The sequence below is a fragment of the Neofelis nebulosa genome, chromosome 11 (genome assembly GCF_028018385.1).
Source record: "Neofelis nebulosa isolate mNeoNeb1 chromosome 11, mNeoNeb1.pri, whole genome shotgun sequence".
NCBI lineage: Eukaryota > Metazoa > Chordata > Mammalia > Carnivora > Felidae > Neofelis > Neofelis nebulosa.
The window spans coordinates 89,014,984-89,027,564 of record NC_080792.1 but is presented as its reverse complement, the minus strand read 5'-3'; the positions used below and the strand labels follow the sequence as shown (position 1 = coordinate 89,027,564).

The following is a 12,581-nucleotide window of genomic DNA, read 5'->3' as shown; positions in this document are numbered from 1 at the left end:
GAGGTCCCAGTAGTTCATTTTTGCTTTTGTTTCCCTTGCCTCTGGAGACATGTTGAGTAAGAAGTTGCTGCGGCCAAGATCAAAGAGGTTTTGCCTGCTTTCTCTTTGAGGATTTTGTTGGCTTCCTGTCTTACATTTGGTCTTTCATCCATTTTGAGTTTATTTTTGTGTATGGTGTAAGAAAGTGGTCCAGGTTCATTTTTCTGCAAGTCGCTGTCCAGTTTTCCCAGCACCACTTGCTGAAGAGACTGTGTTGATTCCATTGGATATTCTTTCCTGCTTTGTCAAAGATTAATTGGCCATATGTTTGTGGGTCCACTTCTGGGTTCTGCATTCTGTCCCATTGATCTGAGTGTCTGTTTTTGGGCCAGTACCATACTGTCTTGATGATTACAGCTTTGTAATATAGCTTGAAGTCCATGAGAGAAAACTTTTAATAGGTTAGAATCATTTTTTTTTTAATCAATACACTGTATTTTTAAAAGAAGTTTTAGGTTCACAGCAAAACTGAGAGGATAGTACAGAGAACTCCCATATACTCCCCTGCCCCCACGTGCACAGCCACCCCCACTATCAACATCCCCCACCAGAGTGGCACATTTGTCACAATTGATAAACCTATATCAGGACATCATTATCACCCAAAGTCCATGGTTTGCATTGTGTTGTATATTCTCTGAGTTTTGACGAATGTATAATGATATGTATCCACCTTTATAGTATCATACAGAATAGTTCCACTGCCCTAAAAACCCCTGTGCTCTGACTATTCATCCCTTATTAAGTTTTAAATCTGTATAATGAATCAACTTTCATGCCATCCACCTCTGTCCACTTTCAATTTTTGTTATTATTTGTGTACATTGCCAAGGTTTTTATATTCCATTCAAAAACAATAATTGCTCCAATTTCAAAAATATTAATTCAGTATTCACCAGGATTCTTCCATTGATGAACTTATTTTGGTTGGCTGGATTTCAGCATGAAGTAATTTTTTAAGACCTTATGGATGCCTAAGCGTCTAAATTTATGTTATAGAATGTCCATTAACTTTATACTCAAAGGACAGTTTTGTTGGGTATAAAATTCTGGTTCATAATTTCTTTCTCTCACAACTCTGTAGATATTGCTCCACTGTTTTCTGAAATTGGGTTGCTATGGAGGATTCTAATTCTCAATTCACCTTTCTGCCCCCCTAGTTATATGGTTCTTTCTTTATCCTTTAAGATCAGGACCTTTTTAAAGATGCCTTGGTGTTAATTACACCATCGAGTTTTCCTGGGCCAGTGAATGGCAGTTAATTTGTAGAGCCAAGTTTTGTTTTTGTTTCTGTTTTGTTTTTCAGGGGATTTTCCATTATATATTTGAATACTTTTCCTCCTGTTTTATTATTCTGTTCTCTTCACCAATGTATATGTTGGGTTTTCTTTTGCCTCCTATATCTGTCATTTTTGTCTTATTAGTCTTCTCCATTTAATTTTGTGTGATTTCTTGCAACCCACTCACCAGAACTCTCTAGTTGTTTATGCTCTGCTTCATCATTTATTCATTGCTTATCGTATGGTTTTTTTTAAAATATGTGATGTATTTCTTTTTCTTTCTCATTTTCCCCTGAGCTCCACTAACTCACTTTTCAGCTTTCATCTCTTTCTGTTGTCAAATAATTTCCTTTTTTTTTTTTTTTACATTTTTTTCATTTATTTTTTTAAATTTTTTAAATTCGTTTAAATTTTTTAAACTTTTTTTTAATGTTTATTTATTTGTTTTTTTGAGAGAGAGAGATAGAGAGAGCGAGCAGGGGAGGGACAGAGAGAGAGGGAGACCGAATCCCAAGCAGGATCCATGCCGTCAGCACAGAGCCCGATGTGGGGCTCGAACCCATGAACCATGAGATCATGACCTGAGCCCAAATGAAGAGTTGGATGCTTAATCAACTGAGCCACCCAGGTGCCCCTCAGATCATTTCTTTTTAAAATTTCTGTGTGTCTTTTTTTCCACTCATCTGACCCTGTCAGTTCTTTTTATTTTTTTATTTAAAAATTTTAAGTTTATTTATTTTGAGAAAGGTAAGGGAAGAAAGGGAGGGAGAGAGAATCTTAAGCAGGAATATGGGGGTTGAACGCATGAAACATGAGATCATGACCTGAGCCAGATGCTTAACCAACTGAGCCACCAAGTGCCTCTGCCCCTACCAGTTCTTAAGAGATTATATCTGTAGTTTCTCTGGGTCTGTGAACTGATTTTCTGAAGTCTTTCTGTATTTCTCTGGACGATTCCTCATGATATGTGTTCTTCTTCATTTGCTCCCCCGCCCTTAATGTCATAGGGCCCATGTGAGTTCCTTTGTGATTATTATTCTTTAACCACCTTCCAAATAGCAGCATGTGAAAATGTGGGAGTGGTCCAGAGCAGATGCACTATGGGCTTACTTACTGTCTGGAAGGCTCTCTGGCCAGAGCTGTTATTTATCTTCTGCCTAGGGATTCGGTCTCTCTCATGTTTCAGGGTCCACAGTCATAATGGTTGTCAGCAAAGCTCTTTACGTCACTGGCTGTCCATGTTATGACCAACCCCTTGCTGCCCCTTTTCTCTCCCCAGCCTCACTTCACTCCCAGTATCTGTTTTAGCTGGAAAACGAGGTTCTGTCATAGAAATGGCCCATTGGTGTGATTTCCCATCAATTCCCACACCAATTCCATCCCACAATGTAAAATCGCATCTCTACATGTGCTCAGTTGTTCACAACAGCCCTAGTCCCATCAGCCTCAAATTGGAAATCACCAAATTCCCATCAACAATGGAATAGTTAAGTCGATTATAGTACATCCACTCAATGAAATACTAGACAGCAATGAGAACAATCTACAGCCACATGCAAAAATTTGGACGAATCACATGAGCATCATGGTCAAGAAAGCCAGGATCAAGAACACATATAGTATGCTTCCGTATGAAGTCACCCAAAGACAACTGGATATTGGCAATTCATTAAAGTACGAAAGAAGCAAATGGCAGGAGAGTGGTTGTCCACAGTTGAGGAGTTTCTCGATCCTTGCTGGTCCTACAGTTGTGTTCAGTTTGTGAAAATATATCTGTACTTATGATACATGCATGTTTTGCATGTATGTAATACTTCAAATAAAACATCTTTCTTTTGGGGGTGCCTGGGTGGCTCAATCAGTTTAGCATCCGACTTTTGATGTTGGCTGAGGTCGTGATCTCATGGTTCGTGAGTTTGAGCCCCACCTTGGGCTCTGTGCTGAGAGCGCAGAGCCTGGTTGGGATTCTCTCTCTCTCCTTCTCTCTCTGCCCCTCCCCTGCTTGTGCTCGCTCTCTCTCTCTCTCTCAAAATAAACTTATAAGAAGTTTTTTCTTTTGAAAAACAAGACAGGGGGCGCCTGGGTGGCGCAGTCGGTTAAGCGTCCGACTTCAGCCAGGTCACAATCTCGCGGTCCGTGAGTTCGAGCCCCGCGTCAGGCTCTGGGTTGATGGCTCGGAGCCTGGAGCCTGTTTCCGATTCTGTGTCTCCCTCTCTCTCTGCCCCTCCCCCGTTCATGCTCTGTCTCTCTCTGTCCCAAAAATAAAAAAAATAAAAAAAAAAAAAAATGAAAAAAAAAAAAAAACGTTGAAAAAAAAAGAAAAACAAGACAGGGAGATGCCTCCCCTCACCTGGGTGGCATCCACAATCCTATTTCTTCATTCCAGCAGGAGGATCGTGGCCATGACTTTCAAGAAGTGATATTTACTTGGGGGTCCAAGGAAGAGGCATGTGTAAGCTGTCAGCATGTTCCTTTCTTCCAGTTCAGACTTCATGGTGTCTGTGGTTTGGGGGAATAGTGATTGCCTTATTTCATCAGCCACGAGGACTCCCCTGTCTCTGTAGTTTGTGTTGTTTTTGAGGGAGAACGGTAGAACAGAAATGCTCCTACCCCTCCGTCTTCAACAGGAAGTCAGGATGGATTCCCGAACCCACTGGTGAGGGTGTAGCTGTAAAGAAACAGGCCCGACTTTCTTTCTTAACTAAATAAAATGCTGGTCCTTGACGAGACCCCTTTAGAGTGATCAGCTTGAAAGACAACACCCAATGTGGCCAGCACTGAGAGATCACCCGTGGCCGTCTCCTGAGTTCGGCTCCTCTCACTGGGAGCTTCCTGAAGGGGTGCAGAGCTCTGAGGGCTTCCAGAGGGGACCCCCGGCGGACATGGGGGACCGCACACCTGCACCAGGGGCTGCTTCAAAGGATAACATTTGCTTGCCTGTGGAAATTCTGGTTATGAAGTTCATGCTTTATGCTCAGACCTTGTCTGAGGAGTGTGTCTCTTGTCCCTCAGAAGGAGAGCACTCCTGGAAGCACATGATGGTCTCTTGTCACCCTGCTCCTGTCCCACTGAACATCATGGGCACTCGGCTGCAGGGCATGGCCTCATCTCAGCCTTGAACGCCACCCTTTCCTGTGGTCAGTGACGGTGGGGTGGCCTCCGTGCATTCGCACAGCCCCAAACCCAGCATGTGGCGTGACAGTGCTGGGGCACAGTAGTGGGAGGTCACTGTGATAGTGTGGCACATTTAGGCCTCAGGGCCTTTGCTCGGCTTGTTCTGCAGCACGTCCATGTCTGCTGAGGATACCTCGGGTCCCAGGAAGCCCCCGCTCCTGTTACTGTAAAGCTCCACCTTCCCTGAAGCCTTTCCCTAGTCCCCCCTCTGCACTGACAAACACCACCCCTGGCTGGTCCACTTTTGTCATCTTGGGGACACTGGCAACTCTGGAAGGCAGATGATGTTATCCCCATTTGCTGTATGGAGACACCGAGTCTCAGCAGGCCCCGTCAGTCGTCCTGGGGGACCATGGTCAATCAAGGCATTGTCAGGTTTTGAACTCAGATCCCAGACTGGGGCTCCACCTGCGATGTCCCAGGTCTCGCAGAGGTCTGATCCCTCTGACCTGTTCTTAGTCCCCGTGCACTGATCTCTAACTGTGCGGCACTCTGTTCTTTCCTTCTGTCTGTCTGTGCTCCCACCTCTGAGTTCTGGTGTTGCACAGGCAGAAACACGGTCTCTCACCCAGTGGCAGATGGAGCTGTATCCTGAGCGTTCACATGGTCTGCTCATCTCCTGGCCGTCATGGGGCCGGCACCGCTGGTCAGCCCCAGGCTTTGCCCCTGGCTTTGCATGGGCACTTGGTCTGACTCGTGAGCAGGCGAGCACAGGCAGGTCACTTTCCGTGGAGCCTTTAAGATCACCAAAGGTCAGATTGCTTAGACTCCCACAGTTTCTCAAGAACACTTAGGGATTGCACCTGACTTCTTTGTTATTGAGGTGATGCAGTGGGACTTGCCCAAAGTCATTGTGGGTCATTGCACTTGTCCTGGGTTGCAGAAGAGGCCCCCTGAGGCCCCCTAGACATCGGTGTGCATGCCACCGTGTCGTGCAGGGCACGATGCCTGACACTTAGCAACTGGCTAAGTTGCTGTTCTGTGACGGGCGTCTAGTACCTTCCCAGCAAGGTGATGCTGGGCTTGAAAGAAGACCACGTGGAAAAGCCTTGGAAGCACGGCCCTTATTGAACCTCATCCTTCCTCTTCTTGTCTCCAGGCCTCATCGCATCGAGCTTCTCCCAAGCATGTGGGTCTCTCTCCTTTGTGTCAGGAAGGTCCCCATATCCAGTGCCTGTCCTACCCTGTCGGCCACTTGAAAGTTGCTCCAGGTGTCGGCTTGGATGTGCTGCCACCTGGCTGATCCCAGTCTCTCGTGGGAGGAGGTGACACTGTAGGGACTCTGGGGCCATCACCTCTGTCTCCAGTGGCCTCAGCTTCTAGCCAGACTTGAGCAGAGATCTGTGGGCCTCGGGGCAGGTGGGTCTCAGAGCTGAGTGGGGGCAGCCCACAGCCTCTGCTTTCTCGTCCTGGACAGTGTCAGCTTGGGCTCGAACCCACGGGCCCTCTCAGCTGCAGGCTGCACCCGTCTACCTTGAACGAAGGTTAGCAATGCTCTTGAGTGTAAACTCTGGAAAGTTCAACCCCCTCCTCTCTGTGGTAAGTTCAGGGCTTTGGGTTGATGAGGGAGGCGACAGGACCCGGAGGGGGGCGGGGGGCTGTAACAACAAGTGTGTAACAACAAGTGTTACCCTGTGGCATTTGGACAGGTTGCCTGAGAAAGTCCCTCCCAGCATGAGGCCTTGCAAATGCAGTGATGTGTGACCCCCACCCAGGAGGGGAAGGAGAGTCAGACAGGGCGCTCACGTGTCTGGTGACATCACTCAGAAGTGTGATGGGGAGCCAGCCTCCCTGTCTGCGGTGTTTTGTTGCCCCAGGCTTTGTCTTTTCTATGGCCAGCAAATGTGGGGTGCAGCTTCGTGGGTTATGTAAAGTAGATGACCTCTAGTTAGCTAAAAAGATGTTTATTTGGACTGTATTTAAAGCAGTTGGATGCGTGAGAGCTTGTGGTGGGGCTTTGGGCTAACGGTCCCACCTGCTGTGCAGAAGTGAGTAACATAGGGGTCATTTGAGGCTAATAATACAGTGGCCATCTCTGACTTATTTACGTAACACCCCCCACCTCTCAGTCTCTCTCCCTAGGTGGCTTATTAAAGAATTTCTTTCAACCCTACATGCTGATCGTTCCAAGAGTTCTGGTACATTCTTTTCCCCCAATCTCATTACATAGCCAGTAGTCCCTTAGTGCCTGGGTGACGCTCAGGCCTCGGACAGATGGTGCCCCAGGGAGGCTGCCTGCCTGGCCAGACCCTCGCTCTTATCATTTACCCAGTGTCACCATGAATCTCCACCGACTGCTGTCCCTGGCGTGGTCCCTCTGAAATGCTATCCTGATTCTGCCACTGTCCATCTTGGAAGCCTTCACTCACCTTCCATTTAGCAGTGTGTAACCTCTCTGGGGGTAACCACAGCAAAGCCCCCACCATCTAGGGGAAGGATTGTGATGGGTAATTCCATTTTCCAGATCACTGAGAGTATGCCTCCAAGCCTTGCTTGTTTGTTTTTACATTTGATTGCTCCCGGTGCACATCTCCCTCAAAAGTATTCTTTGTCATCTTAAAGAGAAGCTTCCATGGGTACACTGTTTATTTTTTAAGTAGTCTTACTGAGCTAGAACTCACATGCGATGCAGTCCACCCACTTATCTCACTTATCTCTTCTACTTCCAAGACCTAGGCTGGGTCGGCAGCAGAACAGATGCCAATAAATACTTGCTGGATTGAGCTAAAACCACACTGAGATCACCTCTTTTGGATAAGTCCAGATCTCCTGCCAGGAAGCAGCCGTGCCCTCTGTGTCTGGTGACATGAATGGAACTGATGGCCCCGACACCGAAGGGTCCCAGACTGCTGATTTTTAATTTTTTTTAACGTTTATTCATTTTTTAAGAGGCAGAGAGAGATAGAGCGTGAGCAGGAGAGGGGCAGAGAGAGAGGCAGACACAGAATCCGAAGCAGGCTCCAGGCTCCGAGCTGTCGGCACGGAGCCCGACACGGGGCTCGAACTCACGGACCGTGAGATCATGACCTGAGCCGAAGTCGGACGCTTAACTGACGGAGCCACCCAGGCGCCCCGCAGACTGCTGATTTTTAAATTTCTCACCTGGGTTTTTCATCCTTTTGTGTGCCCTCCCTTCTTTCCCGTGGCCATCTGCCGTCACCGTGTCTGCCTGCAGCTACTCCAGAGCACGGGGCTGCTCTTGCCGGAACAGGAACGGTGTGTGAAACGAGAGCACAGTGCTCTTCACGCTTAGGGGGTGTGACACCCTCCCGCCGCCTGGCCCTCACTAGTGGGATGACAGTCTTTTATTTACCCCACGGCTGATAAGAGTTCACACGTCGTCTACAAGATTGCTCAGCAAACAAGGAAAGTGAAGGCTGGGGAGGTGAGGGAACTTGTTCAAGGTCACACCGTAGGCTCACGGTGGAGTCAAGACCAGGCCCGTCCTCTGTGCTGCTGTGCCCACCAGTCTTGCAGGAAGTGACTCTCCTGCTCTCTCTTTCTCCCCCAGGGGTCCTTGGTGAATTTTGTCATGGTTATTTAAGGAACCTCGCCTAGAAGTCCCAACACGCAGTTCCCCATCGGCGGGAAGGCTTGGACTCCAAGATGATTATAAAGGAATATCGGATTCCTCTGCCCATGACCGTGGAGGAGTACCGCATCGCCCAGCTATACATGATACAGGTGGGTCTTGGGGCCAGGGCAGGCCACGCCGGGCGTACAGATGGCTCTCGGACCCTTGGGTGGGGTGGGGCGGCGCTGTGGTCTCCACGGCAGTGTCTGCTCAGTAGGCCCCTGGTAAGTGTCTCAGTTGCCCGGGCGTTGTGGCTTCCCCGCCCGATGCCAGGAACACAGCGGAGTGCCGTGGGTGTTTGTGGCATTGGCCTGTCCCGCCAGCCCTGTATTCACGGCGCTGGCAGTGCTGACGCCCTTTGCACTTAATACCCGTCCTCTCACTGATTCAGATGTTATCCGTGCGTATAGTCAGCTTGGGCCGCTTTAACAAAGAACACAGACCAGGGGGCTGAAACAACAGACATTTGTTTCTCACGGTTCTGAAGGCTGGAAGCCCAAGGTCAAGTTGCTAACAGAGCCGGTGTCTGGTAAGGGCCCTCCTCCTGGCTTACAGATGGCCACCTTCTTTCTCACCGTGTCCTCGATGGTGGGTGAGGGGGCAAGGGAGTCCTCTGGAGTCTCTTCTGTAAGGGCACGAATCCCGTTAGGAGGGCTCTGTCCTCATGACCTAGTCACCTCCCAAAGTCTGACCTAGTACCATCGCATGGGAGGTTAGGGGCTTCAGTATGAATTTGGAGGGGGCACAGAAATTCAGTCCATAGCAACCCACTTGACAGACAGGAAGGTGTGAGGTCCAAAGAAGTTAAGCGACTTGCCTGGGAGCACCTGGCCAGTTTCCCCATTCTTGGCTCCACACTTTCCTCACTACTCTAGGCTGCAAGACAGTGGCATCTACTATGTGGCTAGTTTACAGAGTCACAGACGAATTTCAGGGTGACAGATTCCTGTGACAAGCCAGAGAATGCCATGCCCCACCCCTCCCACTCCCACACACCCGGAGCCCTACTCAGAGCCTGGCTGACCTGGAACACAGAACGGGGAGACCCAGGATCTGGTTGCTCGTGGCCTCGATGTGACCAAACTCCTGCTTGCTGGGCTCCTGCTCCTCTGTGGAGGTCCCCCGCCCGGCTACCCCACCAGCGTCTTGCTCAGCCTCAGTGCCCCAGCGCTTTGCCTGACCTGGCAGCTTTCCTCCCAGTCGGGAGTCTGATTACGAACCAGCTCTCACCTGGCTCTGCTCTTCCGGGCATCAGGATGCCTTGGTGCAACCCGTGGATCATCGCGTCACTTGGTGTCCCACGGTGTCACACAGTGTCACATGGGCCCCTGCCGGCAGGGCTCCACCTCTGCCCCTGGCTTTGCTTGGTGGGTGCTCACCCTTCAACCCGGGTCTGGGGAGTTAGTAACAAGCTCCCTGCGGAGCCCAGGCCCCCGGGCCCTTCTGAGAGGAGCTCTGTGAAGCTACCAGAGTTTGACCAGGTGCCCCCAGCTTGGGGAGCTTGATGAGGAAGAGAACGGAAGGTGAACTGGCCTCTCTGGCAGGGGCTGTTGGCTCCATGCGGCTTCAGGAGTGCCACTCGATTCCCTCTTGAACCACTTACCTCGTAATTATTCCTAGAGATCAAGGAGAGAAGGGACTTAGTTCACTCAGCCCCCCAGCTCTGAGCTGTCTGGAAATTGCTCAGCCTATTCAAGGACGCTATTTGCCCTGCGGCTCCCCAATTCCCATCCCAGCCGGGAGAGCCCAGACCCTGGCAGGCAGCCCTTCCATGTGCCTGTCAGCTGGTGGAGGGCCCATCAGGATCCAGTGGCTGACTTTTAGCTCCTAGAACATCCCAAAGCTTTCTTGAGCATGTGATCACCTCCGACTGGGCTCCTTAGAGGCACCTGCCATCCCCACCCCGCTTTATTGAGATAGTTTGTTCTTTTTTTTTTTTTTTTTTTAATTTTTTAAGTTTATTTATTTTTGAGAGACAGAGACAGAGACAGGACATGAGCAGGGGAGGGGCAGAGAGAGAGAGGGAGACACAGAATCCGAAGCAGGCTCCAGGCTTCCAGCTGTCAGCACAGAACCCGACCCGGGGCTCAAACCCACAAACCACGAGATCGTGACCTCAGCTAAAGTCAGACACTTAACCAGCTGAGCCACCCAGGCGCCCGGTATTTTGTTCTTTTTAAAACATCCTTATGCCTCCAGTTAATGTTAACTATCCCATAGCCTCCTCCACGATACCTGCTATGGGCGCAGGGCCGCCTGTGTGCGTTCACTCATCCAAGCCCTACTATAACACCTGTCTGTCTCTCAAGGCTGCCCTCCCTTGCTCCTGCCCTGACACTTTCTTACCCGCCACTGGCCCCAGCACTTCTGGGGGCTCCACCCACCGTGGGGGGTGATGGACGAGCATATTATCTCCGTTGTGTGATGGTTTCACAGCCGCGAACATGCGTCAGAGCTCACCAGCTGTATTTTTGTGTATGTACCGTTTGTTGCACGCCAATCGTATCTCAGTAGAGCTCTTAAAACACTAAGTGAAATGCACGGACTTTTCTGTGCTCAGCCTGGGCCGAAGGCTGGGTTCCAGAGGAGAATGTAAAAGCACTTGCTCCTCTCCAGGAGCGCCTTTGGGGAGGTGGGCACACAGGCAGTTTACTGAATACAGGCCGGGAGACAGGGAGCGGATGTTCGTGTGGGCTTAGGGCCGCTGCTCCAAGAGTGCGTCCACTGGGAGCTGGGCCAGTTGAGGAGGATGGATAGGCCCTCAAGGAAGGCAGCTGTGGTTTTGTGGAAAGAAGAGCAAGACTTTAGTTCATTTCCTCCAGACCCTGCTTACCAGCTAGAGTGGCAGCTAGCAACGGACCTGCCTTCTGCACTCACTAGCCAGCCTCCTCCTCCATGGGGTCATGAACAAGATGGGATGAGCTCCCGTGTCAAGCTGCCTCGTGATGTGCCTGACCAGTGTCCAAGCAAAATACATGTTGTTCAAGGCAAGGAAGAGGGAGAAGGAGAAGAGGAGGAGAGGAGGAGGAAGAATAAGAAGAAAAGAAAAAAAGTTGGGCTGGCTGGGAGAGAGACTTCTGTCATCCATAGAAGTGTTCAGCAGATGCTTGCCTCAGAGGGAGGAATCCGAGGTGGTTTGGCCAGGACCCTGGACAGCTCTGAGAGCTGCCACTTTTACGGGCGTCCTGGAGCATTCTTGGTCTTGGGTCCTTCACCCCTATCGTTTGTAGGGTCTGTGCTTTTTCTGCACCAGGCCCCTCCTGTGCAGCCCCCAGGCCCCAGAGATAGAGACGGGTAGGGAGGTGAAGTTCCCCAACTCAGCCCCAGCTGGTGGGTAGGGGTCATGGGTGAGGCCTCACCCTGGGCACGTGTATGCCCCTGGGGACCTGGGCTTATCTCTGCCACCCTAACTCGGTCTCCCTGGGAGGCTCCACAGTGCAGGGAGCCTGGCAGGGACGACTGGCAGGGATGGGGGTGGTGACTTTCGGTGCGAGCAGAGAAGGTCAGCACGTTTCGAGAAGAGCTCTCCTAAGTGGCATGACCGAGAGCCTCAGCTGTGCCAGGGGACTGAGCACCCCCTCAGATGCCATTGTCAGAGGGGAACCAGGGGTTCAGCCCTTTAGGGTGTTAGCTTCAAAGTTGAAGGGGGTGCCCAGACTCAGATGGAACTGGCGATAGTTGAGAGCAGAATCCATTTTTGCTCATTCAGCTAATTTTTTTGTTTATTTATTTTGAGAGAGAGAAAGAGAGAGAGAGCAGAGGTGGGGCAGAGAGAGAGGGAGGGAGAATCCCAAGCAGGCTCCACACTGTCAGCATGGAGCCTGACACAGGGCTTGATCCCATGGACTGTGAGGTCATGACCTGAGCTGAAATCAAGAGTTGGGCACTCAACTGACTGAGCCACCCAGGCGCCCTCATTCAGCTAATCTTTACTGTGCAGAGACAACAAAGTGCTGTTCAGGGGGTACAGAGCACTGCCAGTCTGGGTCCTGGGGCTCTGCCACTGCTAACAGTGGCCTTTGTGCCCCCAAGTGGCCCATGGTATCCATCCTGCATGAGTGACCATAACGGCTTGCTCAGCTGGTTGGCCAGTGTCCCCCCAAATTCATGTCCATCCAGATGTTAGACCGTGACCTTATCTAAGGACAAGACAGAATGGGCCCTAAATTGAATGACTTATTGTCCCTATAATTATGAAGAGGAGAGGACAGAAAGAGACACAGTGATGTGATGGTGGAGGCAGAGAGCCGAGTGATGTGGCCACAAGACCAGGAACGCCTGGGGCCCTGGGGTCTGGAGGAAGCCAAGAAGGAGCCCCCCTAGAGCCTTGGGAGTGGACATGGTGGCTTTCCCTGGCTAGGAGTCTGAGGACAGCTCAGGCCGGGTCACCCACTGAGGCCGGATGGCACCTTCCCTACCCCTGCTCCTTGTCCCTCCCTGCCTCTTCTCCACCCTCAGCTCCCTGGCAGGCTGGGTGCCCCGCCTCAGCCTTCAGAGACTGCTTGTGGCCCTGG

The 12,581-nt window shown here is 50.6% G+C and overlaps 1 protein-coding gene across 16 annotated transcripts in view; it reads left to right on the top strand.

The window, feature by feature from the left end:
- PITPNM2 (phosphatidylinositol transfer protein membrane associated 2) overlaps positions 1-12,581 on the top strand; it is a 144,488-nt gene that overhangs the window by 103,203 nt on the left and 28,704 nt on the right. For all 16 annotated transcript variants that reach the window (XM_058691408.1, XM_058691405.1, XM_058691406.1 and 13 more), the window contains one exon: positions 8,005-8,177. In XM_058691408.1, the coding sequence (XP_058547391.1) occupies positions 8,100-8,177 (78 nt within the window). In that variant the 5' untranslated portion in view covers positions 8,005-8,099. The remainder of the gene's footprint in view (positions 1-8,004; positions 8,178-12,581) is intronic.